Below are 27542 nucleotides of genomic sequence, written 5' to 3'. Positions count from 1 at the left end.
CGACTCTAAACGGCAGAATGGCGGCTGGTTTTACATTATTATGTTTAATATTCTAATAGATACTCAAGTCCAAGCGGTAAATAGATAGTATGTAACGATGAATATGAAGGACTATTTTGATATCGAATCTTTAATAACTGAATTACAGTGTAGACCGATTTTATGGTAAGATAATCATAAAGATTATAAAAATATATCTATTCTAGAAATATATATATATATATGGATTATATACGGATATATATGGATATATATGGATTCTTGACTCTAAGATCTAGCGTCTAAATACTTTTGCTGTATGTATACCACAATCGCATAAACCGTGAACTATAGTCCGTAATGTATACTATAGATAAATCTTCTGAAGATAAGCAGAGTCCTTCTCCTCCATTCTTCTCCAGTTTCCGATTCCCCTCTACTCGTATTCTGTACGTCTATATATATTTGAGTCAAACCGATGAGACGTTAGTTGACAGGCGATTCTTGCGACGAGATCCTGTATTATTGCAACTATGCGCATATATACTTAAACCTGTCTGGTTTTGTTTTATTTGCTTTGAAGAAAATACAAAAGTAAGGTATAGTCGTGATTTTATTCTTATAATTTAATGTTTAAAAAATATTGTAAACACATCTTTTTAAACTCTGCCTTCTTTTTTATATTCAAGACAGACGTAGATCTAATCGTATTAATAAATTAGTTATCTGATATATAAATTATGATTGAACGGTAATCGATGTGCATAAGATACTCTTATCACAACAGATAAATTAGTAAATTGATAAAGTATTCAATAGAAATTCATTTCGTACACCATTAACCAAGCGTATTTCTTATCGAATAAGTATATTTGTTAACAATTTAATTATTTTTCTAATCTAATTAACATTGTGAAAGTAAATTTTAAGATCTAGAATGAAACTAACATTGCTAATGCCGAGAAACGAAATATTTTCAGAGGAAACTAGAAGGATTTATCCTGTTCAACAACATGTTTTTATCCATCAAATTTTTAATAATCGCATGGCTCTTCCGACTACAATTTGCGATAGCACTGGAGAGTGATGAAACAAACAGCGTTAATACGTGTAACCTGCCGCAGAGCCTTATACAAGAGATAGACTCGTACGAACCCTTTGTTCATGCTATAATAAATGAGACTTTATACGGATCGTTCAAAGGAACGACTTGGGATGAATTAGCTTACTTCGTTGACACATTTGGTCCGAGATTTACTGGTACTGCGGTGCTAGAGCGTTCCATTGATTATGTGTTAAATAAATCTTTGGAGTTTGGTTTAGATAATGTACACGGTGAATCCGTTAGTGTGCCACATTGGGTCAGGTAACACTTGTCAATGAGCGTTTCTTTCTTACCTGCTAAATATTAAAATGTACATTGCTGAAATATTTATTTATTTCCCAGAGGAAAGGAATCAGCGACGCTTTTAAAGCCAAGACGCAAAGATATTGCTCTTCTGGGATTAGGTTACAGTGTTGGGACTCCACCCGAAGGAATAACCGCAAAGGCTATCGTCGTGAACAGTTTCAAAGAACTTGAAGAAAGAAAGCACGAGGTGAATATATTACAGAATTTCCAAAGAACAATTATGCTTTATTTCGTTTAAATAATTTGTACCATTTTCTCGGTCGGTTTAGGTCCGAGGAAAGATCGTTGTATTTAATGAGAAATATGTTTCGTATGATAAAACGGTAAAGTATCGAGACGAAGGAGCAACAGAAGCATCGAAACATGGTGCTGTTGCTGCTTTAATTAGATCCGTTACACCATATTCTTTGTATTCCCCACATACGGGTATGCAAACGTACGGCGAGAATGTGACTAAAATTCCGGTAGCTTGTATCACGGTTGAAGATGCCAGCTTGTTGAGAAGGATGTCTGATAGAGGTAGACATGGCGTCATGTAGACTTTTTCTGTTACCATCGAGGATATTAACGATTTATTTATCTTTTAGGTGCAGTTTTAGAAATAAATTTAAAAATGCAGGCGAAAAATTTGCCGAACAAAGTATCACGAAATGTAATAGCTGAATTGAAAGGTTCCAAGGCACCGGAGAAAGTTGTAGTTATATCTGGTCACATCGACAGTTGGGACGTTGGTCAGGGCGCAATGGACGATGGCGGTGGTGCATTTATTTCGTGGCAAGCATTAAAATTATTGAAACACCTTAATTATAAACCACGACGAACAGTAAGGTGAACATTTTGGGGAATAACGTTTTAGTTAAAAAACAAGAAGTACTTAGTGGAAATTTAAATTATACAATTAAATTACGTTTAAATTTATGTAACTTGGCTTAACGTGAAATTCATTACGACTATAGAATGATCATGTGGACGGCTGAAGAACTTGGAATCATAGGAGGTAATCATTATATCAAAAGTCATAAAAGCGAAGAGAAGAATTTACAGTTCGTGCTGGAATCGGATATGGGCACGTTCAAGCCATTAGGTTTTGAAGTTACCGGAACCGAAGAAGTTGTGTGCATCCTAGAAAGAATCATGAAGTTAGTTTGCAAAAGAAAATTAAATAAGAACGCTAGCAAGGATAATTGCTTAATTTTCATTTGTTCGACGTTTCTAATTTTTTTTTATTTTTTATTTTTAGGCTGTTCTCTATCATGGGAGATATGAAGCTTCGTAGTCCCTGCGACGGCCCTGATATCGCTTCTTGGGTAGATGCAGGAGTACCAGGAGGTTCTCTTTGGACTCAAGACGAACAATACTTTTATTACCATCATACGAATGCGGATACTATGTTGGTTGAAGATCCGGAAGCTCTTGATAAGGGAACAGCCCTATTTGCAGCATTATCTTATGTACTTGCGGAGCTTAGCGTCGATCTTCCACGTCACAAATGACGATATTATTCGTATTATTAATATCGATGTCGATTATTCGAAAACGTTAATGTTAGAATCTATATATATGAATTTTTACGAAAATGGAACATTAAAGGAATATTTTTGAAAATATCGAACGAATAATTTTGTTTAGCGACTCTCTATACTGATTCCTTTTGTATGATAATCGAGAAATTAATAATATTAGCGAATCGACAAAGCGACGAATTACAGATCACAGTCTGGAGATTAAGATCAAGGTGGATAATATTCAGGATTGTAATAAGAACGGAGAGAAAATTCATTGTGATTCTCTTAAAGTATTTTTATTTCAAATGTTCGTTTTTTACAGAGTCGTGACATACAAATATTTAGGCCTAATCATCCACGTGGTCGTAATTTCGCTACGCTCGTCGAAGTATTACAAAGTACATATTCCGTGACCACGAGGCTAGGCTCTCAACATATGTATTTTTAATTGGTCTTTCCGGTCAACGGAGAACATTATTGAAAACTCTGAACACCGTATTAGATCAGTTTCTTAATTCTCAGTCGTTCTACGTTACGAAAATTCTCTACATTGTCGTGTTCGACTAAACCTTTAATTGCTAACGCAATTTTTTGTTGACGGTAATCGACGGTACGTGCCATTCGCGCTTATTCTTATACGGAAAATAGTACTCTCTTCCTATTAACACCTAAACATATTGGAAAAGAAAGGTATCGTATATTAAATCGAAATTGAAAGAACGATTCAAGTGGCAAATAATACTAGCACATGGATATGTACTGCGAGACTTCCCGTTAGCAATTAGAGGTTATTGACGCTTTAATCAGTCTCGTCATGGTATACATCGACTATATTCGTTAATTGCCTTAGATCAACGTATCTTCGTCTTGATTCGGGAAAACCATCAACAGAGAATGTTGAGAGGTTGTTCTTTGACTAGCTGTCAACAATGCAGTTTTCTCTCCTCCGCTTCCGTTGATAGAGCAATCTGGCGAGCTTCCCTCGAAAATGTGAGTCGTAGTGCTACTAGTCGAGGGCATGTCGTTCAAATCTGGCGATGCTAAAGGCGGTGCTTGAATTGGACGAGTGTTATTGTTGCTGCTTTCTAGTGACACCAATTGCATACTGTACGACTCACGATAACCGGACGTACTGGATGTATCTTCGTCCCATGAAGCATCTGATGTTTGAAGGTGAAGGTGATGGTGATGATGATGGTGATGGTATAGGTGATGGTGAAGGTTAGAATGCATTTGCTGCTGATCGCTCAGCAAATTACTGCCCTTTTCGCAGTCCGATTGTCGGATAGACGAACTTCTTCTTGAACGGATCGACGACGAATCGGAGGGGATGCTGAAGCTCGACGGTTCCATCACTGGAATCGGTGGTGTTAGTATCGATGACTGGGTCGTTGGTTGTGATACGTTATTACTTTGTTCTGATTTCGCTTGCACTGTCTGAAAATTAAATTCCAAATCATTGTGTGAGGATCGTGCCTAAAATATTTAAATTAACTCAACTGTATCATCAACGGTACAAATAAAAGTATCTAAAAGCAAATAAGATGTGCTTAAAATTCTTAAACCGTTCGAATCGTTACGATTATCGAATTAAACGTAATATCGTTTAACACTGTCAGTAATATCTGATATTTCTACAGCTGTATACATATTATTACTTCTACGTGACTTCTTCGACTCTTTCGCAATCGAAAAGTCTTCTTGCTTTGACCCATAGAGCGTTGTAATCGAGGTTTGTCTGGGCGGGATTCGCCTGAACTGTCCTCGTTTGGACTGGTTGGGCTGAGTTGGCTCGTCACGGTTTCCCCTATTAAAATAACACGCGATTAATTCTCTTTGCGCATAAAATTCTACTCTCTATTCTACAATCTATCCATGCTGCTCTTCCATAACTACAAATTGTAACCCGAAGCGTTTTTCAAATAACAATTACGTTTCGTGAAATGTAATTGTCTTAACATCGCACTATCTCTACCATGAATAAATATTTATTAAGCGATTATTCCTTTTTTTATCTAATTTATAGATCGAAATACGAATAATATTAAATCCTAATCGCATTTCGCGTATTTGTCTTTGATACGTATAATGTATTCATATAATATAAGAATAGAGTTTTAGCATCGCATTACATATGTACACTGTACACTATACATTCTGTTTTAAAGGCGCTTTAAAAGGAATGAAATATTCAGTGAATTTATTGAAAGTCATGCTCATAACCATATCCGATAAAGGAAGTAATATTCTTTTCTTTTCTGTAGTACTTTTACAATTAGAAGCTTAGTCATGTAACTGATTTGTATATGCATATTTATGTTGTAGTACGTTTTGTTCGCTATAATTTGAAACAAGTAAGCTTGGAAGGACTGTAGAAGAGCGAGCATCTGGCAATTGTATGTATGTGCAAAGAAAGGAATCAAACAAGAAAAGAGAGGGGCAATATAGAGATATAGAGAGTGTACAATATTGTATGTATAGAGTGTACTTTTCACAATGGTTACTTTAATTACTTTATCTTGTTACTAAAAGTGTATCTAGTATCGCTAAATACGATAAATATGATTAACATAGGTATGGCAGAAGGGTACGTGTTTTTGTATTATTTGTATTAGCTGATAAAAATACCGTGCAAATGATAATGAAGCGAAGTATGATATACGATAAGATATAATAGAAAATAATTAAACATGCTAATGATTTATATCATCGGAAGATTTTGTTGTATTTACAAAGATAAATGAAACGAATGAAATGGATTATCTTGAATCTTTTCTAATGGTGACCCCTTCATCATACTATATTCTACGTTTCGGTTAGATCAATATGCATATTCGATAAAATATAAAAAATTGGAACAAAAAGTTGTTAAACTTCGATTTGACCTGTTATCTCTATACTTCTACGTTGCAAATATATGTATACATACATACATGTATGTATGTACAGATTGATCTATAGAAATTCTATTGAAAATCTCAATGTCCGAATTTCTTTTAGCGTTTGTTAAACATTGTAATGCAGCTTTATTATAAACATCCATTATCCGATAATTTAGATATCGTAATATTCGGATTCATAAATGTTTCTATCTGTATAACACATATCAATTTAGTAGACATATTAATTTCTATAATTATTATTTACATTTTCGTGTAAATCGCTAATGCTATTTTCACGAAATCGGTAATATCGTGATCTGTCGTAACTATAACTTATTTATTTATAATACAGGCTCGAAATTTACCTGATGAGTGCCTAAACTCTACGGAGGAGAGAAAGCGCAGTTTTGGCGCCTTTTGATGAGTTAATATAGGATGAGGCTTTACATGGTTACGTTCATCGCTAGTAGAAGATGGTTGGGATTTATCTGAAACATGCCACATTTAACGTCGAGAATGAAGGGAAAGACGACAAATGAGACATACCAGGTGACAGTTTTATTGTTATCATTTCAATTCTACTAAAGCATTAATATTCAATATTGTGCGTTATACAACGTACGGAAAGTATAGTCTACTTTCACGGCTCAATTATTTCAATTTAATGGAAAATTACGAGTTTTGAAAAATAGGATATCTGTATAACAGAATTAATCAGCGGGGAATCTGAAACGAAACGGTTAAATATGAAACAGTATAATGTACTATGTAAGTAGTCGTGTTTTCTCCCTGACTCTTGACGAGGTTGCTTCGATTATGGAAGACCTGTGAGAAATTGTGTTTAAACGTTTATGTAAGCAAGACTCTTATTGAGCAAAAAAAAAAAAAAAAAAAAAAAAATGAAAAATACAGTATCGATGGAGAAACATGAAGGTTGTATAAAGTGTTCAAGCGTACGTACACGCCCACGCAAACGCGAATTATTAGCATTCTTTCATTTGATAAACAAATCGACTGTGTCAGCTTGTAGTGAAAGAATTAGATTCGAATTACAGATAGATCGTGTGATCGGGTAAGGAGAGGAAAGCAAACGAGAAAGTCGAAGCAACTACGTTTTAATGAAATACAACTATGCAACAATGAATAGGATACCAACTGTTGGACATTACCATTGTCTAATTACTGCTATATGTATATGTATAAGTATATATATACATATATACTTATTTATTACGGCTGTGTACAGAAACATGAAAGGGAAAATAGCAGTAATAATAGAATAATCTAATGGAACATACCGTGAAAATGAGATTTTTCTATTTTTCATAATAAATACTCTTCCCCCGATTAAGGTTTCATGAAATCAAGCTCGTCAAATTGTTTGCTGACTCGGTATGAATAGTAGCGGGCAATGATCGAATCTTATACCTATAAGGCTCGGACATCACCCTCAACTTTTCCGTCGATCGATCTTTATATGTTATATAGAACATATCGTCACATAAAGTACATGAAAAACAAGATGTACGAAATATATGGGATACACGCTAAACGAAATATGTACTATACATGTATGTGTATATACTCATTCCGATTAATGGATTAAAGTAGTGCCATTTTACGATTACTTGTTCGTTATATGTTACAAGGATGAATTCACACGGTAAACAAGTTCAAACCTTGCTTTCAAAGGGAAGACGAGAAATTCGATAACGCTTTGTCCGCTAGCGTACACAGAAATGTACATCGAGGAATAAACTTTTTTAACGTGCATACGTACACAAATCGAATTACAATCGTACACATAATTTGATCGAATCTCTGTTCACGGAAATAATACAAAGATAGTTAGCAACAGATATGATCAAAAGGAATATAGAAGAGGAGAAAAAGTGAGCAAGATTAGATGAAATTACGAGATATGGAGAAGCGTGATAGGGGAAACACACCAGCAGGACGTTTATCATAGACTGTAGCAGAATTTACTATTAGAATCCGCTTACCTCCGTCCCCTAGCTAGCAATGGAAGCAACGCAATGATCAATATAAGACCAAACAGGGAGGCCCGAACGATGGAAAATGGAACATTAAAAGTGTGAGCGATGGAAATCGAGTTCAGTGGTTACACGTAATAAGATTTAGACTTCGAAACAAAAGAATTTGCATTCGAAAAAGGGGAAAAATATTTAGACGCTTCGTCGCAAGCCTCGCTATCAGGGAACGAAACGAAACGATGCATCGTTATTTACGAAGCAAAAAGAACAAGGTGTCACAAGAGCTTTGCAAATTTCCTCGCAGTGCCCTATAGACAATGGCTCGATCCAACTGTGGTAAACGTCTCTTAATCGCTTAGAAAAACAGCGAAACATTTATGAGAGGCTTGCAGTCGCACCGTTAATATTTAAAATTCGGGACTGATATTAACAATTTCGGAAGAAACGAAATACCTGTTGGTAGTTGTTCCCCTTGCTGCTCGGCGATACCTTCGCAAGCTTCACGGAGGGTGGAGGAACCTCCGCTTGTACTTGATCCTGAAATATCAATAAAATGGAAATATCAACGTTAATTCCACCGCCACTGAAAATTTGTTAAAACTCTTTGCGAAGTTCTATCGAACGAATTTACGATGTGACAAGTGATAAAAACGTACCACGTGCAGTTTGTATACCATTTGGTGGCGCCGATACTTGACTCGGTTGCGTTGTTTTAATGGTACCGCTTGAATTTGTCTGATGATTCATGTGACCCCTGGTTCCAAGATCCCCGGTTAAAAGATCGATCAACGATAGTCTCTGTGTGCGAGATTGCCCTTCGGTCGCAGTATGCATGTCCGGGACACTCTTCTTCGGTTCTGGTTGTATTTCGTCTATAAACCAGTCTTCTATTGACAACGAATCAAAGTGATCCGACCGTATCGCGTAATTTGTCCTACCAACCAAATTTCCGATCTTCTATTTCTTCTTTCAAGTTCTTCAATTCGTGTATAAGATCAGCCAGTAGAGTACCACGTGACTTTGGTACCGTTTTAGTATCGCCGCTAATCTTTGCTCGTATGGTGGTCTGCATATTTCTCTCGTGCTCTGAAATGGGTGCTTGACCGATCTTGTGAACGATGAACGGTAGCATTTGAATGTACAAAGCGGTTCGATGAGTTACTACGAATTCTATAAAGTTCCAGAGATAAGTGGAAGCCTCGTTTCGTTTGTTCAACAAACGCATTGTGCGTAAAATTTTTGGCCATTCGGTTTTCAGTTCCGTTTCGAAGCATATCGTCATTATTTTTAAGGCTACAAGAAAGCGAAGAATATAGATAAAATAACTATCGCAGATGTTTGGTATAAAAGTTACTGGAAAATTATTCGATCGCTTACCTAGAAAGGCAATTTGATACAACGTTAACGACGTTTTAGTTAAAGTCTTTGAATCTCTCGCTACAAACGTTAAACTACCCGTTCTCATGTCTGTCGTTGTCTTTATATTTTGTGAAGTTATTGGCACAGTCTTCGTGGTAGGTGGCCATAAAGTATTTAATACCGCGGTTAAAGCAAAATTTATATCCGACTGTCTCAGCTTTGGTACGTCTGAAACATAACAATATCTTTTCCGGTCTCTAGCATTTTCGACAGTTTTGCCGAAATGTTACCTTTTCTTCCAGTTCCCACGCGTAGAAACAACGGTATTAATAAATTAAGAAGCACGTTTTCGATTCGAGTCTGAGTTGCAAACATAGCGTGTAGGTATCCTTCTCCAAGAGATATAACGTAGAGTGCTATCAGTCGAAGCACCGTCGAGCAAAAATGTTGCGGAGGTATTTTACTCATAAAAGCGGCTGAGGAAGCTGATATATACTCCGACGGGGTATCTCCAATGATCAACGACTGTAGATAAATTAAAGCTTCTAATTAATAAAACGTCAAACGCCTTATTATTGCTGCGCTACTATTATTAATTCTTCAGTACCTAAGTTCGTAAGGCATAAATCACTTCATTAAGTAATAATCACTTAAATATGTAAATAAACTACACTTCAATTATCCACTTTGAGTTGTGATAAATATTCGACTTAGAATTTATTTTTAATATATTTACAAAGATGTACGATAAAAATAATTACGATACCTGACAAGTGGTTAGTAATGCCTTTAAATATGCGAAATGGGCGATGTAAGGACATTTGGCCAATGTTTCGTAAACTCCTTTCAAAATATTGCTCGCTGCAGCCCAATCGGTGCTTCCCCTTATCGAAGCTTTTTTATGTATTTTGCTAAACGTTTTGTCCAGTCTTCTTAAAATATTTGTCAGTGCAGGCCTCATATCGTCACTGGACCAATCGGTCGAAGGTAAAATATCGTTCATGTATCTTCTCAAGCCGAGACAACCCATCGTAGTCGCATCGTATGGAGATATTTTTAACAGGCTATGCGCAATGTCCGCTAATCGCTATTAACGAACCATTACATTACAATTTCATTTTGCCATACGGTTCTTATGTTAATAACAAACATGAAAAATTCTACAGAGATGGAATAAATAAGTTACCAAATAGCTGAAAGACTAATTAACGAAGATTTTAGTTAAAAGGCTGGATTTTTATTCTATGAGAAAATAGTGTACGCATAGAACATTGGTAAAACGTAGAAGCGAGAACGAAATACTTACTATATGGCATTTGGAGTCCAACAATTCGATCGTCTTGCCATCCTGAGATTTCTTGTTCAATTCTACCAAACGAGCCGAGCAACGAGCTACAAAGTCTCCTACCATGTTCAATAGCATATCGCGTGGTCCTCGAAACTCATTTTTATGACAATTTTCGGCATCGTCGTTGTCTCGATCGTAGAAGATTCGCACTCTAGAATGTTCTATATACTTGATAGACTGACTTTCATCTTCGAAGTCAAAACCAGGCGAATACGGACCCTTGCCGTAATTTCTTTGACTAGAACCCTTGTGCTCAGGGCTCGACTTTTGCGGTCCGTTGTAATATCTGAAAAAATTCGATGCATCGATATACGTGTACTTAAAAACTAAAACTTTTGATCGAAAATCGATGTTTACTTTGTGAGTGCTTCGGAATTATTCACCAAGGTCTTCACAGCTATGGCCAACTGATGTATTATTTCTTTCTCGGTTTTTCCTTCTTTGTTGTAAGTCGGAGATTGTATCTGTTGAACGTAACAAGGCAGTATCGCTTCCAATATGGTCTGTTAAATTAGAGAAGGTTAATCGTGGATATTTACAGAACATATAATTTTTAAATACAGCTAGTTAAATTTGCCTCACCAGCATTTGTTGACCCCTCACGGAATCAGGAGCGTAAGCTATTACCATCACGCAAAGAGATATGCAATCTAATACGGTAACCATTTCGTTCTCATCGTGATAACAAAAATCGATAGCTTTTAGAGGCTTTTCTTCTTTAACCAATTCATCTATGTGCAAAGGATCCGGCGATGGAGTTTCCAGACTCAATAATAAATTAAATAGACACGCCGAGGGAACCTTTAAACAATTGTTGAAAGTTAGACAAATATAATGGCCATATTATACGATTGTAACTGACATACCTTGTGCGCTTCTCCATGGATGCTGGTCTCATCCGTGTCCAGTATGGTGGAAACGCTCCCAAACATTTGAAGAATGAACGGCTTTCGATTCATGAGATAAAACTGTTTAACAGCGTACTCTACGGTAGTTGTCACCAATTTGTTCGTCTGATGAGTCGAATACAATTGCAACAACGTTGGCATAATTAGCAAATAGCCATTCGTTGAAAAGATATTCTTGAAATTATGCGCGGCGTTGATGTACGTAGCTATGACGTAACGCAAAATACAGGAATCTTCGCTGTGCAGAATCAATGCACCGTTTAATACGTTTAGAAACAGATGAATATCCCCTGAATAAGCAAAATTTCCTGCCATCGCTTCGAACATCCTGGCAATCAGCTTCACCCACATAAATTTGTGCATCACGTCTAGACCAAGAAGCTCCTGACGAAAGAAATAATTATAATTCATATAATTCTCCCACGATATACACACGTACATTGTACATACAGACTGTATCATTGAATGTAGTAGAATAGAAGTTCACTTACTCTGCCGATCTCACCGCCTTTGTACAAGTCCAAATCCGCCTCCAGTGCTCTTCTTGGGAAAGAAGGTAGCTTCATTAGTTCTTCGTGAAGAAAGACCACTCTTTGGACTACCATGTCGACATTTTTCAAGATTGCCCACGTTAACAAGACTTTGCCAATTTCGACGAACTTGTGAACAAGTTCTTGACGCTGCAAAGCGTTGAATGCGTCCTCCGGTTTCATGTGAACCAACTCGATTTCCGAAAATTGCGATCTACCTTTAAAGAAATAGTAATCTCGAACGTACGATGACGGATTGCGAATTTGATCTGGAACGCAAATCGTAATCGCGTGACGAAAATAATCGTAAATCGCGAGCTAGAATTATAGAAAGATGTGATTAGTACAAACGTGTTTTGTAGTCAACAAGGAAATACTCTCGTTGTTTCGATTCCTCGATACTAAAAAAGTCTAAAGATTCTTGCAGTATCTGGCAAAATTGCGTGTCTTCCTGCACCGGAAACTGCGAGGGAATTCCTCCTGCGTCTGGATCTTGAGGACCGTGAACTACGATTCTTTTTGCAGATGGGACGTTCGCGGTTAACAAGATCGAAGCATCGCATTGTTCCTTCCGTAATATTTGCTTCAAATCTTTGAACATTATTCCGTGGACGCTGTGCACAACCTGTAAAGAACAAACGTTCTCAGAGCTCCTCGATTCGAATTTTAATTTAAATTTACTTACCATCCATAGAATGGAAAGTGCTGTTCCGATCAATTTTTGTCCTTCTTCGTGCGGAGAACGTACGTAAAACATAACATATCCAATGATGTAATTGTACAAAGCAAAAGCAGCCTGTTGAGGGAGCTTCGGCACAAACCGAATAAGATGTCGCAAGATTTTAAACATCAATTCCTGCTTCTCTCTGGTTAGACGTTCCAAAACGTAACGCAAGAATAGCGCACTATCTTCTACCAAACAATTCCAGATTACCTATAGTAAAATTAAAAACACCATCCCATAGTTTTTGATTAAAAATATTTGTCGACGATATGTACAAATATTTGTACGACTAATCGAATGGTGAACTGCTTACTTGATATGCGACTTCGTAAACAGCGCTTCCATCGTCCGAAACGGCGGCATCGTCAAGTAGATGAATTATTTGTACGATTGCAGAGCATAAGGAAGAAGGGAATAACGAAGGTGCAGATTGGCCATGATGAGACGTGTTTCTTTGTATAGTTTCACCACCATCTTCGTCCCCAACATTTCCTACAGAGACACGAGATTTTTAAATGTAGAGACGGGAATTCAGCGCGATCGTTTATCGCATTGACCGAGTTTCGAGGGTTAGAGAAAGCACTTGGCATTACCTTCGTCATGATCATCCCCAACAGGGCTGGGCTCGTATGCTGCTTGCACGGTAATCGGTATGGTAGTGATCAAAAAGTTTTCCCTTTCTTCGCGTTTCTTGTCGTCTTGTGCCTGCAAAGCCCTTTTTATGAGTTCAGTTTGTTGCTTCTTACGAGTTTTCGTTGCCGTCACCAGGGACCTCTAAGTAATAGTTGTAGTAAATTCTACTTAATCTACTGAAAATTCTAATTCTAAGGTGTTCTACAATTTCAACGCTTATTTCAGGCTTACATGATGTTCCTGGTTAATAGTCACTTCCTCCACCTTTGTTTTTACTTGTGGCATCCAAGGTGGATCCACGACGGGCAATGACTCGATACCGATTTTTGGCGAGGGTAACGTGAACTCTATGCCAGGTGGAGGAACCTTGAACGTGAGGTGAGCGTTTTCTTCCATACGTGGCCAAACTTGATACCGTAGCTTCCATAACACTTGAAACCTTAGTATCGCGTTTATTCGTACGCTCGTGCTACTATGTTGAAGACCATGGTGCATCAATTCGCTGGCTTGGTTAGGAGCTCGTACAGCCCCGACTATGAAAAGCGACGCGGCGGACGCTGCGACTTCTTGGTTCGATTCTAACAAAAGTTCCCACGCAACGGGTAGAACGTCCACGAATAATTCCTCGGTCATTACTACCGCACCTTTCACCAAAGTAGCTAGCGGTGCATGAAATATGTCCTTCACTTGAGTTCTTAAATATTTCAGAATCGGTGAATTTTCTCTATCAGGGTCTGCACGCTTTTTCGAAGATTCTTTCCCTTTCTCTGAATCTTGGTCAGCCAAATCCTTCGACGAATCTCGTTGAGCCAGTCTACCCGACTGAGATCCATCCATGTTCTTCTCGATCCTATTTAAGAAATAGAAACACTTGGATTTTATGTTTAATTATATTTCTGTATAGAAAATAGCATAAGAATTACTTGTATTTTTTCCCTACGCTATCCTTTCTACGCACAGGCGACACTTGAGTACTCGCTTGTTCCGAAACCTTCCGGCTGCGTTTCTCCTTTTTACTCGCTTCCTTTTTATCAGTGTCAAAGTCAAACATTCCTGTACCATTGAGGATCCCAAATTCTTCTCCATAAATTTTCCTTATGGACTTCATCAATCTGCTACACGCTCGCATTTGACGCCGGTGGCAATACGGATGACAAAAGTTCTGATGAGAGCAGTAAAAGTTGAACGAATTGGTGAACTGTATCAAGACTTTCATCCACGGGAAATTTTTATTCGTCTCGTCCGTTTCGTTGCTGTCGCTGGGACTCTCCGGTAGTTGTTCGTCGACGGGAATTCCCGGAGATTCTTCTCCGCTGACTTCACCTCCGAAACCAGGCTCGGAGGTGTCGCTTTTATCTGACAGTGAACTCACTTTTCTCTTCGACTGTATCGAATCTGCCCGTTTTACCGTATCTAACGAAGATACGGTAATATTAATATTTTTATCGAACACACCCGGATTTATAGGGATTGGGGAACATATTTTCAGAGTATACTCACAAGCCTCGCATTCCGTATCTTTGCCTTCTTTGGTACCACGTCTGAGTTTCAAACTTCGCTTTTTAAACGAACCAGTTGCATTTTCCGCCGTCCCACGACGAAGGAGAAACGGTCGACTTTGAGGTGGCTGCACTCGTTTGGCCTTGTCTTTCTCAGTACCTTGAAAATCCTCTCCTTGGATAGTAACAGTCGATTTACTACTACCTTCTGACTCGTTATCAGGTTCGTAAAGCACGAAACTGATCTTGCGTTCCGCTTAAAATATAATTCGGAGGAGTTAAATTAAAGGGAACGAGGCATAAATAAGACAGGATTTTGTTATACTTACGAGCTACTTCACGATCACCTACGATCGATTGAAGACTTTGAGCCGACGTTTGGGAATGACCCATCGAAGAAAGTGCCATGCTCCATCGTCGATTTGCCTCTCTGCTGTACATTCTTTCCCAAGGTGGTGGTCGTTCTTTTGTTAGAAGTTTATTAAATTTTGGCAAAGTTTGATAAGTTTCTCTTAGAAACGCTGTCACTTCCAGAAGTAGAATACAGGCTGCAAGGCGTAACGCCATTGGACATTGAGATCCATAGCCATTTATGCTAGCTGAAACAACGATGAACATCTCTCCTTACTTATCCAAGTTAATTCTTTTGCAATTGTATCTTAAGATTATGTATACAATTACCTTCGTCGAGGAAATCTTCCTCCTCGTCTTCGATAATTAAATCTCTTTGTTTATTTTCATCAGATACGATTGCGATCATTTGATCGGCGTTTTGCTTATCTTCCAGCAGTAATTCTTCTAATCTTGTCCCAAGAGCCTGTTAAACACGCGTATTATCGAATGTATTCTTCTTCACAAAGATTTGTTTCTTCTGTGTGAATATCAATACTTATCAGGTACCTCTGCCCATTGATAAAATAATTTTCCAGCAGTACGTTGCAATATGTGAATTTTCGACAGCACTGTAGATGCATTTCGATTATTAATGGGAACCGATGGACGAAACAGAGGAGAATTCACTTTCATCCAGGTTGGCCATTGCCCTTTGTTACATTGATGAACAAAATGGGCACATTCCAATAACAAAGAAGCTCGTGCGACCACCGGGGCATAAGGCTACAGAAAAATACATATATGGCGATTTCCTTAATGTTAATCACTTCGAATATATAAAAGATGAGCGATTTCTTCGACGATTGAAGTTTGAGAATGATTTAATATTGTAAAAAATAAAATATTTTTACAAGATCTAAGATTGCCGCCATAAGATAGTGATCAGGAACCGAACCCGGTTGGCATGTCTCCAATAAGAATGAGAATCTTAGCATTCCATCGTAGACGGCGTTACGGGGTACCAGCCTTCTCTCTTTCAACACTACGAATTCAGATTCCCTAGAAGCTTCGCCAAATTCCATAGAATTCCTTCTGCTGAAATCTATTTGCAGTACAATCGTATTTTAGGTAAATTTAAAAACACGACAGAAAATTACGGAACAATCGATCACTTACAGCTTCCTGGTACCTCTTCTAGACTTTCCTTTTTCTTACTCTTTCCGAAACCGATTTTATTCAACTGATCTTCCATTCGACGTTTTGCTTTTTGCAAAGTTAGGCCAACGCTATGCAAATAGAATGTTTGTAATTACAATGAAACCCTAACATTTTATGTTAAAAGCTAATACTAAGAGGTAAAATAAAATTTAATAACTTTCATACGTATGTACGTAGAAAGAAATTTTCGAATCTAATCGAGTTTGTAGTTCTTTGTGGAAACGGACTCACCCACGTCCCGACCTAGATCCACTACGATGATGGCCATAATGAAAACTGGATTGCCTAACGAAATTACCGTCTGTTGGAGATTCGCTACTTTCGTGGCTATCAGTAGAATCAGTTCTACCATATTCCCTTCGAAACCAATTGACTGAAATTTTATATGCTCGTAATAATTTTGTACACGGTCAGTTTTTATTGCTTTATGATTAGTGGAAATTGGAAACTTTAATAATTTCTACCTATGCCACCGATTTGAAAGCGAGTAGATTTTCGAATTTTCCCAGAACTTAACGATTCTATTCCTAAATTACGTTCACTTTGTCGTGGAGTAAGTATGTGATGCTTTTTCCTCAAATTTCCCAGAGGACTTTGACTAATCTTCGCATTCTCTTCGCTTAGTTCCGTTTCAAGAAGACTCTGCATGAATGTAAACTACATTATCAAAATGAAGAATCAGTGATAATATAATAATATATGTAATTCGATGTACATACTGCACAAGTTGAAGACGTACTCCGTTTTTTGAAAAGAAATTTCCTGGTACCTCTATCGTCCACGGTGTAACAGGTATCCCCGCCGATATCTGCGTGTTCCTCCAAATCAGATTGATGTATATGCCTGAAAGTGTTTACGCATTTTCATTTTGTACTCTCTACATTTCATCTCTTTCCGCGTGCTTTAGAAAATATATTTGCATCTTTCTTTACCTAATAACACGGGTAGTTTGAACATTGCTGTTACATCGCTTGTTAGGTCGATCGGCAGAGTCTAAGATTCCACTTAGAGCGACACGGCGAAAAGCACCTCCATGGACTTCTTTAACGTATGACATAAATTGCCGAAGATCGCAGTACAAACTTACGTTTTCTTGCGACTTCAGCTCCTTTATCGATTTTATGAATCGCGTAACTAGGGCTTTGAAAACATAATTGAAAATGTGGCTTTCTATGCCACGAGCACCGTGACTACTAAGCCCGTACGATCCTGCTGCAGTTCCGGTAGTTGTTGCAGCTACGGTACCGGTAGCGGCAGTCGCAGAGGAATTACCAGTACCACCACCAGCTCCGGTAGTTCCCATAAAATTAGCACCAAAATTCGTCGCGTATCCTCCTTGCGAGCCGATTTCTGGTGATTTGCTGCATCCTCGTTTCTGATCTACCAACCACAAAACATCCTGAGTCTCTTCTATCAAGTTCAATTCTTGCTAATATTGAAAATCAAGAGTAACAAAATAATCAATACAATGCGTATATAAAATATTGCAAAAATATTGCAACATCGAGGACGCGACGAATCTTTTTTAATTGCGTTTGAAAATTAATTTGGAGCTTCGCACCAATTATAATCGGCATTTTATTAAGCATTTCTGCAACGGAATGAAATATCGTAAGCGTGCACCGTGCCATTGTTCGTTCCTCTCGATTTACTCACTAAGTGGAGATAATAACGAACTTGGATCCAAGCAGAATCCAACGAATGCATGAAAGAATTCCAAAATCTCCGATATCGGTTGTTCCCGCACCATTGTTCTCAGGAACCGAGAAAATTGCTTCGAACTGGCTCGATGCAATTTGCTGAGAATCGTTTGTCCCTGAGATCGACAGAAATCCGTCTGCGGTCCGCGTATTCTGTCCGAGCAGCCGTGCGGACAGCCTAAATGCTTCAGTACTCTGATCACACAGTTCATCAAAAGATTGTGAGATGAAAATTTGGACTCCTCCGAAAGATCTTGTCGGTATTCTTGCTCGTTCTCGGGGGAATCTTTCTTTTTTCCGCTTTCCGTTTTTTCGCCTGCCGTTGCAGATTCTGGCAAAGTATTCGATAAAAAAATGAAATAATATAAAAGATTGTAAAAAGGCTTATGTAAATGCAATGTATGTACACTACGAGACATTTTGTATTCACCAGCTATGCTACCCGTAATTTCGTCGCGAAGACACTGCTTCATCACTCCCATATCTATTAAAAGCTCCACTAAATTTAATATATTTTCACACACTCGTAAGGTGCAACAATTGCCATCCCTCAAGGCGACCGAGTGTACGGCCTGGTAAAAAATTAAAAATGCGATTACTAAGTAATCCTTGCAAAATACATCAGATAAAAGCAAAACTGTGCTGTTGTAGTAAAACAGTACCAACTTTTAAAACGACTTGCAGATCGATATCGCCTTCTTTGGTGATGTAACAACAGGAGCCAGGTGCTTCCGGTATTTCGTCGCTGGCGTAAGTAATATTAGAATCTGTCTGCGACCGTGTAAGACTGGGTTTCCTTTCAAAATCTAAACGGCTACCGTGCATACTGATAGCATCTAATTGACTATCGATTGAACCCTATAAAGGACACCGTAATAATATCCATTATAATTGCAATTTGGTACAAACTACAGAAACAATGAAATAATAGTAATAAGAAAGCCTTACTTGCGATCGCTATAAGTATACAAATTTAGCGTAAGCTATAATGTTTCTTACCTGTCGCTTCATGTAATCTGGGGATGGAGTAGGCGTGTGTTCTGTGACAGTGATGATAGGGTTCGGTGCGGTGTACGATTGACTATAAAATCGACTTTGTTTCCTCTCGATACGAGTATCACCGACGTACCTACAAAATACGACTCGTCAGAAACCGGACATAGCAGATATTTCTATCAACTCTCTCCATGCCATCGGACACTGTGAGTCCTAGCCAAGCACTACGGTCTGACCTCTAAGGTTCTTATCTACTTCAGTGCGTTTGCCATTCCACGTTGCATGCTCGATGTGTTCCTTAACCATATTTTACTGTGTACGTTTTCCCGATCTTGATATTGTGAAATTGAATACTTTTGTGACTTAAATATATGTGATCGAAGAATATGGAGTAATTTGCCAAGGGAAAGATCGTACCTTCGTGTACAATGTGCAATGGGGGACTCGTGATACAGCAGGAGAGAAGAATGACTTCTTCGAAATAAAAATTTGAAGGTACGAAATACAAGTTTTTTGGTTAAAATTTAGTTTCATAGAAAATCGTATTAACGATATATGTTGGAAATGTATATGTATATATCTTCTTGCCGGTTGTATCACAAATTGAATCTTCAGCTATATTATATGGTCCGAAACGTATACACTTGCACAATTTCTAGTAGCAAATAGAACGTAGTTCAAAAAATCTAAGCCACTGATGAACCTATTCTAGATTCAGTAGTGAACGTCGTATGTAGAATATTCTGTGATCAGTGAACAAAGTTTTGGCAAAATTCTACGCGTATAAAACAAAATAGGACTACAAACTCAAGAGTAAAAAGATCGTGAACGATGTATTGTTCTTTAGTCATGCAATTAAAAAAGTTATAAAACAGATAAAGGCGATTTCGAACGAATTGTTGTACAAAGCGTCGATTATTTTACACATTAATGTAATTGGAATATATTCGATTGAAACGCGCTTAAAATGTACGACCTGTACACCTACTCATATTGTAAACTTCCACGCTAAAACTTATGTATACCGACATTAATGTTTTAAACGTGGCTAGCAATCAAGTATCGTAGTAAATTGCAGCCAGTAAATGGGCGTAAGACATACGATCGATTTGCGATTCTTAATATCGTAATTGTTGGTCCTTGTGAGGGATAAGTTTGAAAAATAAGCGCGAGGAACGGCGTGTTTACGGTATCCGTTGTTTCTGGCTAACGTGCCGAGGCGGCTAGGGCGTGGTGTGTGTTTAAAGGATAATTGTGCGCCCTACCGGAAGCAGGAAGCTCGTAAAAGAAGCGTGTAAACCGAGCTGCAGTACGGAACTTCCTCCGAGTGACGTTGATGACTTACCCTCCCGCGGTCAGCTCGTTAATCAAGCAGCTGAGTACGAGTTCAGGGGTGAAAAGGCGAACGAGAGAGAGAAGAGAGAGACACACAGAGAAACACATTACGCATAAGTTTTAACCAAGGACTTATCAAATTATGCAGAATGAACAAAACTGTGTTACGAATGAAAGTAGGCAAACTCTTTATAAGGGTAAAAATCGAGGTTTCGTAAAGTCTTATTTTGAACTGAATCTTTTGATAATTTCTGCATAATGATTTTTCGATTTCCACCATCATGAAGAATCTGCGTATTCATTAGAATAACATAGTTTTGGGATTATCTATAAGAATTTAGGTACAGCTGAAAAATAATTGTCAGTGTTGGGTAAAAAATGAACTTTTCTTTCTGAAATCTATAGCTTGAAATAGCTGCTGAAATACGAGTTAAAAAAGGATGCATTTACAACTTTCTAAGGAAATATTTTAATCGAAAATCTTATTAGAAATTAGAAAAAGAGATGCCTGAAAATTAAATTTCAAAGTACGCTTGGAAGATGAAATATTATATAACAATAATACCTATATCGACAATAATAATAAATATAAAATTAATAAACTGCTAATTTGTTCTAATTCTATTATGATTTATGTTCGTGCTAGTAATAATTGCAAGAAATAATGAAAATGAGCGTAATACGTTACTTCGCCTACAAGTACTAAAAACTATTGTAAATAAAAAAATAAATCTGGCATCTATCTAAAATATCAATATCTATATCGATAAATTGACGCTTCTACTGTAGATCTACGAGTCCGAGAAATATATGATAGATAAGTAAAATGTGTCTAGACAGTGAACTTTTAGCAACTAGTTAAAAGATAGATGCCATTTTCGTGTAGAATTGATATTAGAAGTCAATACGTACACGATATGCTACCCAACACTGATTATAATCTACGTTCAAAGAGAACAATTATTTATCTAAGAAACGCTTGTTCCTTGTAGCATAAAATAGTTGTTGAATCTGATTGCTTAAATTACTGACAACGTAACTAAAAGTTCATACGTACGCACATACGTATAAATTACTAGGTAGAAAGTTGAAATTAATTAAAAATGCTGAGACGAAGATTCGTAAGAAATTTGAAACTGCAATATTATGGTATAAAATACGAAATTGAATATCGGTGTATGCGAGTACGAATGAACAAGTAGAAAAACTTATAGTCAAGGAGAAGAAGTTTTTGTAAAACTGAATATTTCGATATATGTTTAGTTTTACTTGCAACCCGTACTGCGTACCTTAAACTTGGCATGCTTTTTCCTTTTATTAAATTCGTTGGATGTTTCATACGATCAATGTCCTTCGCTTCAAAGATTTTCGACGCTGTCGAAGTAGGTCTTGTTAAATTATCATCCCCCGTGTCGAGGCTTCTATGGCTGTCCTGGAAATAAGATTGATTGCTATTATTGTCTTAGGTAGTCCATGGTTGAGAATTTTGTTTAATTTGTTACCTGATCGAACAGTATTTTCGAATCATCTTGACCAATTTTTTCAAGCGCTTTTTCAGATTTCGATAACAATTTTGTTTCGACAAATGCTTTGAGGTCAGCCATTTTCATTCTTTTCTTTGATTTCTCGCTGGCTCGTCTTGTATGACTTGTATCACCATCGTGACCTGTGATAGGTGAAACAGAAGCACAAGGTTCGAAGTTTCAGAAGAAAGCTAAGAAATATTTCCATGTACCAGTTAACAAGGTGACGTCTCGAACTTCTGGTACTTCCATAAAATCCTTCGATACATCTTTCTTTTTACTTTCCGGACTTTGATAAATCGACACTTCTATCTTAGGTATTGGTAAAGAATTACTACGGCGTCGTGGCATCTGTTGTACCGATGTTTCTTCGTTCATCATACGTAATCTGTATAGACAATTTTTTTATATAATGTAATTCTAAATATGCAAAGCGCTTCGGTAAATAATTACCTATAGTATAAAAATTGTAGAGCCCAATATACACCTTCTTCCTGCCATTGAGGAACAAAAAGGCACCTAAGCACAGCTACATCGAGGAAAGTAGCGGCTCGAACGTCTCCATCGATAGCAGCACAACTACTTGTCAACCCTACACCACTTGAATCGGTAGGACCTCGTTGCTCCACAGAACCTTTCATTTTCGACGTGTCTTGCGCTTCTTTTTCCGTTTTATGAGGCTGATCCTCTTTTTCTTTCTCCGTATCTCTAAAAAATGAATCCTCTATTACGTCATACCATAGTGAAGCTTCAATGATAATGAACCTATTTATAAAAATTGTCTAACCCTGCGATCGTCGATCTCTCCTGGTATTGTCTGCAAGTATCCAATGTCGAAATTGCTGTGACCTGTTCTATCGTTAACTTTGAGAAACCAGTTGCCCTGCCCATAGCTACATGAAAGATACTGGCTTCTCCCTGAAATAATAATGCACGAGTCGTGTATTTCGTGTATATTGACATCGTTACTACTATAAATTTTCAATGCCAGAGGACTAATATCAGCGCGTCCGAATAATTAGCATTTTGCCGAAATAATAGAATTCGAAATCATCCTTACCCCGTCTAGTGCTTTTTCCGATTCGCTGAGGGACGGTAATCTGAAGATCACCTGATACGTTCATTCTATTATTTTATCGATCAAAGTGGAATTAAGAGGAAGCTGCTTATTCTAGATACTCACTACGTGCTCATCCTCGGTACCAGAGCTCTCCTCGGGGATTGTTTCTGGAAAAACAGTGTCCTTTGGCGACGATACCCAAATGTTCTGGAAATAATACAAATCATAATTATCATAATTGTGATTCTAAAGCAATGTTTTATACTTACATCATCGTTCGACTGTTTCGTCGAAGACTTGTCTGCACTTTGATCAGAAAACGCACTAACAGATTGACTCGGTGGACTTTCCACGTCTAAGAAATATTTTCAATAATATATATTACAGAATATTATGTTACTCAATAATATATATATATTATATACATTATTATTGTAATATATATTATAATATATATTGTTATGTATCGTGCCATGCGAAATACTATAAAATAGATTCACTCACTTCCTCCGACAAACACATCATCTGACATTTGATGTTGCTTGTAATACTTGAAAGAACGACTCCATAAAGCCTGTGGTTTAATTCGACAGTGAGTAGTGAAGCAAGGTGTATCTGGATGACGACATTCGTACATAGCCGACCATATTTTCAAACCATTTTCCAAACGTAAATTTGCTTTAAAGTCAATATCTTTCAGATGATTACACAGCGGCGCAAAAAGATAGACGAACAGCTGTAAGAAGAAAAAATATGAGAAACTATTACATTATTATTTTCTTTCGTTCGATGCAAATCACTTACGCTCATGGTAGGTATAGAAAATAAATAGTAAAAGGGATTTCCTGGGTCGGCATCTGTCTCGGCACATTCTTCGGCAGCGTCGAGAAGTATCCAATGCAGAATGTAAAGAAGAGTTGTTTCCATGGCTCCAAGGGTTTGAAAATCCTTCCTTTATGATTAATCAAAACGATTCTCGTAAAATGGAATTGCAAAAGCTAGATAAAATTGTTGAAAAGGGAAGCATAAAGGTGGGCGACTCACCTATTGTGCAAGAGATTGGCCGTGGCATGGAGAATGTAGGGAAGAGCGGTTTGGATCAAACGCCATCGTGGCACAGTGCCCAGTATCAGGCTCAAAGAGGGTGTTAAATCATTGTGAAGATTCTGAACTAACACCTTCTCCAGAGACTATCAACGATCATTTAAAAGTCGTTTAGAAAACTTGATGGTTTGCACATCGAGTAATTAAATTACGGAAGACGTAATAAAACGATATTTAAGAAGAGGCAAAATTTAATATCTACAATGGAAAGTATTATAGTGAAATACTTCTTATACCAACCGTACAAGCTTCCTTGGTCTCCTACATATGCATTAAGAAACACACGATCATGATTAATAGCTTATTCCTCTGAACACATTGCAAAATAGTTTGAAAAGTCGTAAAACAATGAGAAGAACGAATAAGACGAAAAGAATACAACAAGCAAGGTAGATGATGCGAATTAAAAATTATACGTCATTGCATCGCATAAGTAACAAAATTATACGTGTGTCATTCAGAAAAGTCAGTGCTTACAGTTCCCCAAGAGAGGTATCTTTTCTACTATACAAACCCACTACTCATCACTGAACGCGTGTTATTGAGAAAATATAAAAATTTCACGACAATCGATATTACAATTTTCATATCAAAACGCCTTGGCAAAAATAACGAAGCGTATCAGCTTACAATGTACCAATTAGTTTATTAATTTGAGACTACGTCCACTTGGTTTTGATAGTAACTGCAGGCGTAAGGAAGGTAATATCACAATATATACAAGATATAGTTTGAAGTTGAGCTAGAAAATAATGTACGCAACAATGTATAACAGAGATAATTGGATTAAATATTGAAAAAGCTGTTTGATACTGCAAATAAAGCAAACATTCGTATTTATAGTAAAGAGACATGCAATAAAGGAATAAATAGATAGTATAGTTTTTATAAATAGTGAATTCTCTTTAGTAATTGAACCAGAATAATTAGAGAGTACATAATTGCACAAATAGGTTGGCAAACATGGGAGCAGGCAGGTATCAGGCTTAGCGAACTTACATGATGGCCTGGCGCGTGTTGACAGAACTGCAGGTGACACGTGGAGGCGGCAGCGTGGAGGAGGTTACATTGTTAGTGCAGGTAGTCGGGTAGGTATTGGAAAACAAAAGGCTGACAGGATATGGTTGATAAGGATTTTGCACAGCATGAAATCCTGCGATATTCTTCCATGACATCAATTTCATATTTATATATTTTTTCTTTGTAATTATTTATTTAATCTATAATATCAAAGCTTCGGATTCCATGAGTGCAAAAAAGCTTGTATAAAATCTTTTGGGCAACATAGCGCAAATTAGTTATTCAGATTACAGTTAATAATTATTTCTCCGTTTAAAATATTTCGCAGCAAGTTGGTACGAGTTTATTTATTTCGCCTGTAATTCTTGCATTTGATTATAAATATTTTAAATTGCAAAGAGATGCATGATAAAGACAGTGAAACTAAAAGTTTTATTAATATAATGAATATTCATGTAAAAAATTCTCCTTTTATTATTAATCTCAAGTTAAAAATTTCTGTATAACGAGTCGGATATAAAAAGCGATTTCATTCGTTTGAATATATTATTATTCATATATTTATTATCGGGATAAATTTGTAATGGTAATCTCATAGAACGTATATTCTGACTGTCTGAACTCTGATTTGCACGACTTTAGAAACATACTAACCTTTATATTAACTTTGTATTTGCAAAATTGCATTGGAATTAAGAAAAAAGAATTCAAATTTATTAAATTTTCACCTTCTCCGTACACATAAGGCAAACCTCTAACAAAAAGCACAACAAATTTATCGAGGACAATCACGAAAGCAAAAATTCGAATAAAACAATGTTTCGTTTCCCCCTTTGGTAATGGAGCAGAAGCATATCTACAATTTGAAAGTTCTTTCATTCGAATCTGTGGACGAATATGTCAGAAACATCGTGTCTCACGTCCTAAGACATTGTAATCGTATGAATCGTATAAAATTTCTTGGAATTTCTTGCTTTAAAATTAGTTCGCAAACAAAATTCGTAAACATCGTAATTCTTTTGTAATGTTCATTTTATACACACATGCATACACACACACGTACATACGCGCGCGCGCACGCACACACAAACGCGCACACACACATTCGCTGGCACATATATACCCGTTTATATCGTTTGCTTTCTTCAACAACCTCATTTATAGAAAGGACATGTATAAAAATGAAGGTATGAATTTTTACCGTGCAAGATGCTTCGTGAAGCTTGCCAAGTTTCGCACGTATGAACGGCCTGTAATATGCAAATTATAGTATATTGTATTTATTAAATATATGATATAGTGTAATATACGTTGCGAATGAATGACAAAAATTAACAACTCTGGCACAAATATGAATATACGATCTGCATAATACTCTACGTCTTTACATAATCTTTACGTGCTACGCAATAATTTAAACGATGCGTTGCTCGTTAAAGCTTCTGACTTGTCAAAACGCATTTTAGCTACGTATCTTTTCCAAGAAATATTGGACATCGTTGTTAGCGCTATTGAGATTTATTAATTTCCTTCGAACGAAAGTAAATTCATCATCGATAAATTAGATCGATTTGCGTAGAAGAATATTGTACCTCAATTGTCGCCAAAGGAACATCTGAACTGGAATGGGCAAAGCCTGTTCCTGTACATTCCCATCGACGGACCGACGTTTATGCATGCTTTCAGTGAAAACGTCTAAAATCATTTGAACACTTACGTTACACAGAGAAGCAAAGGAAGGAAAAAGAAATCTAACGGGTATTCGATAGAGAGTAATCAATCTATCATAGGATCTGAACACCACGTGTCTCACCTGACAATAGCAAATATCCTTCCGTTCACTTCCTAGCGACATCAGCCGGTCTTTTTGTGTTACGATAAACACACTTAGGCTCACCCTGTCATCCCATAAATCAATTTCTCTCTGAATATCTCAACGATCTATTTTTCATCCATTTGGACGTGGAACGTTGCTACGTAGATACCTACTTACGTTTGCGGTCGAGAGCAACGGGGGAGGTGAAATCGAACGAGAACGAGAACAATTTCGTGGAAGAAGTAGATCACGCACTACGCACGTTTTCTCGAAAATTCAAGAAGTGCATTCCCGATACGTCGCGATCATTGGACGTCGCCACGGATATAAAGAAGAGCAGCACCGTGCAAGGACAGGATCACGTGCCATACGGCCTAGTGACACAGTTGCATCATTCTCTCGTTAGCAGGTATGCACTCACCGAAAGGTGGATGCACCACCACGGCAGGATCGTGAGTAACTGAAAGACACGGTGGATGTAATGCTGTTGGAAAGGATGAGAATGCGCGCGCTACTCTTGGAAAATCCAATGCGCCGGTCGTTCCATCGATCAGCCCAGGAATCTGCTTGCTGGACCACCCCTACTTTACCAGGGGCGACCCACCCTTTCCACACGGTTCCCCTACCAACCCATTTACCCACCTAGCCCACCTTGCATCAACCAA

General features: G+C 37.4%; 2 protein-coding genes across 5 annotated transcripts; one reads left to right on the top strand and one right to left on the bottom strand.

The window, feature by feature from the left end:
- Nucleotides 1-324: 324 nt before the first annotated feature.
- LOC117208857 (carboxypeptidase Q-like) lies at nucleotides 325-2998 on the top strand. 2 transcript variants are annotated; one of them, XM_033450285.1, is made up of 7 exons: nucleotides 325-573; nucleotides 960-1345; nucleotides 1427-1577; nucleotides 1660-1909; nucleotides 1978-2218; nucleotides 2347-2529; nucleotides 2631-2998. In XM_033450285.1, the coding sequence occupies exons 1-7, from the start codon at nucleotides 340-342 to the stop codon at nucleotides 2881-2883; spliced, it is 1698 nt and encodes a 565-aa protein (XP_033306176.1). In that variant the 5' UTR covers nucleotides 325-339; the 3' UTR covers nucleotides 2884-2998. The 2 variants fall into 2 exon arrangements, with proteins under 2 accessions (XP_033306176.1, XP_033306177.1); XM_033450286.1 differs by having other exon boundaries at nucleotides 496-578; nucleotides 2631-2990.
- A 180-nt stretch (nucleotides 2999-3178) lies between these two features.
- LOC117208854 (protein unc-80 homolog) lies at nucleotides 3179-27375 on the bottom strand. 3 transcript variants are annotated; one of them, XM_033450278.1, is made up of 51 exons: nucleotides 27055-27375; nucleotides 26875-26959; nucleotides 26654-26756; nucleotides 26263-26311; nucleotides 25041-25067; nucleotides 24282-24302; nucleotides 23982-24127; nucleotides 23742-23889; nucleotides 23442-23673; nucleotides 23207-23292; nucleotides 23061-23144; nucleotides 22938-22988; nucleotides 22665-22795; nucleotides 22331-22585; nucleotides 22090-22265; nucleotides 21857-22020; nucleotides 21644-21786; nucleotides 19023-19152; nucleotides 18690-18881; nucleotides 18454-18595; nucleotides 17980-18354; nucleotides 17256-17703; nucleotides 17043-17166; nucleotides 16788-16980; nucleotides 16555-16696; nucleotides 16282-16391; nucleotides 16017-16207; nucleotides 15673-15888; nucleotides 15454-15589; nucleotides 15102-15371; nucleotides 14774-15028; nucleotides 14197-14686; nucleotides 13505-14123; nucleotides 13234-13414; nucleotides 12954-13132; nucleotides 12602-12850; nucleotides 12268-12541; nucleotides 11878-12185; nucleotides 11345-11770; nucleotides 11061-11279; nucleotides 10836-10981; nucleotides 10437-10764; nucleotides 9897-10217; nucleotides 9421-9655; nucleotides 9149-9358; nucleotides 8714-9064; nucleotides 8428-8643; nucleotides 8225-8308; nucleotides 6143-6265; nucleotides 4554-4702; nucleotides 3179-4332 (listed from the first exon to the last, which is right to left on the bottom strand). In XM_033450278.1, the coding sequence occupies exons 3-51, from the start codon at nucleotides 26737-26739 to the stop codon at nucleotides 3742-3744; spliced, it is 10422 nt and encodes a 3473-aa protein (XP_033306169.1). In that variant the 5' UTR covers nucleotides 26740-26756; nucleotides 26875-26959; nucleotides 27055-27375; the 3' UTR covers nucleotides 3179-3741. The 3 variants fall into 3 exon arrangements, with proteins under 3 accessions (XP_033306169.1, XP_033306167.1, XP_033306168.1); XM_033450276.1 differs by lacking the exons at nucleotides 26875-26959; nucleotides 27055-27375 and adding an exon at nucleotides 20365-20394 and having other exon boundaries at nucleotides 3742-4332; nucleotides 26654-26739; XM_033450277.1 differs by lacking the exons at nucleotides 26875-26959; nucleotides 27055-27375 and adding an exon at nucleotides 20365-20394 and having other exon boundaries at nucleotides 3742-4332; nucleotides 18001-18354; nucleotides 26654-26739.
- Between the last annotated feature and the right edge of the window lie 167 nt (nucleotides 27376-27542).

Source organism: Bombus bifarius, unplaced genomic scaffold, assembly GCF_011952205.1.
Source record: "Bombus bifarius isolate JDL3187 unplaced genomic scaffold, Bbif_JDL3187 scf7180000008163, whole genome shotgun sequence".
NCBI classification, from domain to species: domain Eukaryota; kingdom Metazoa; phylum Arthropoda; class Insecta; order Hymenoptera; family Apidae; genus Bombus; species Bombus bifarius.
This window is presented reverse-complemented; position numbering and strand designations above follow the sequence as displayed.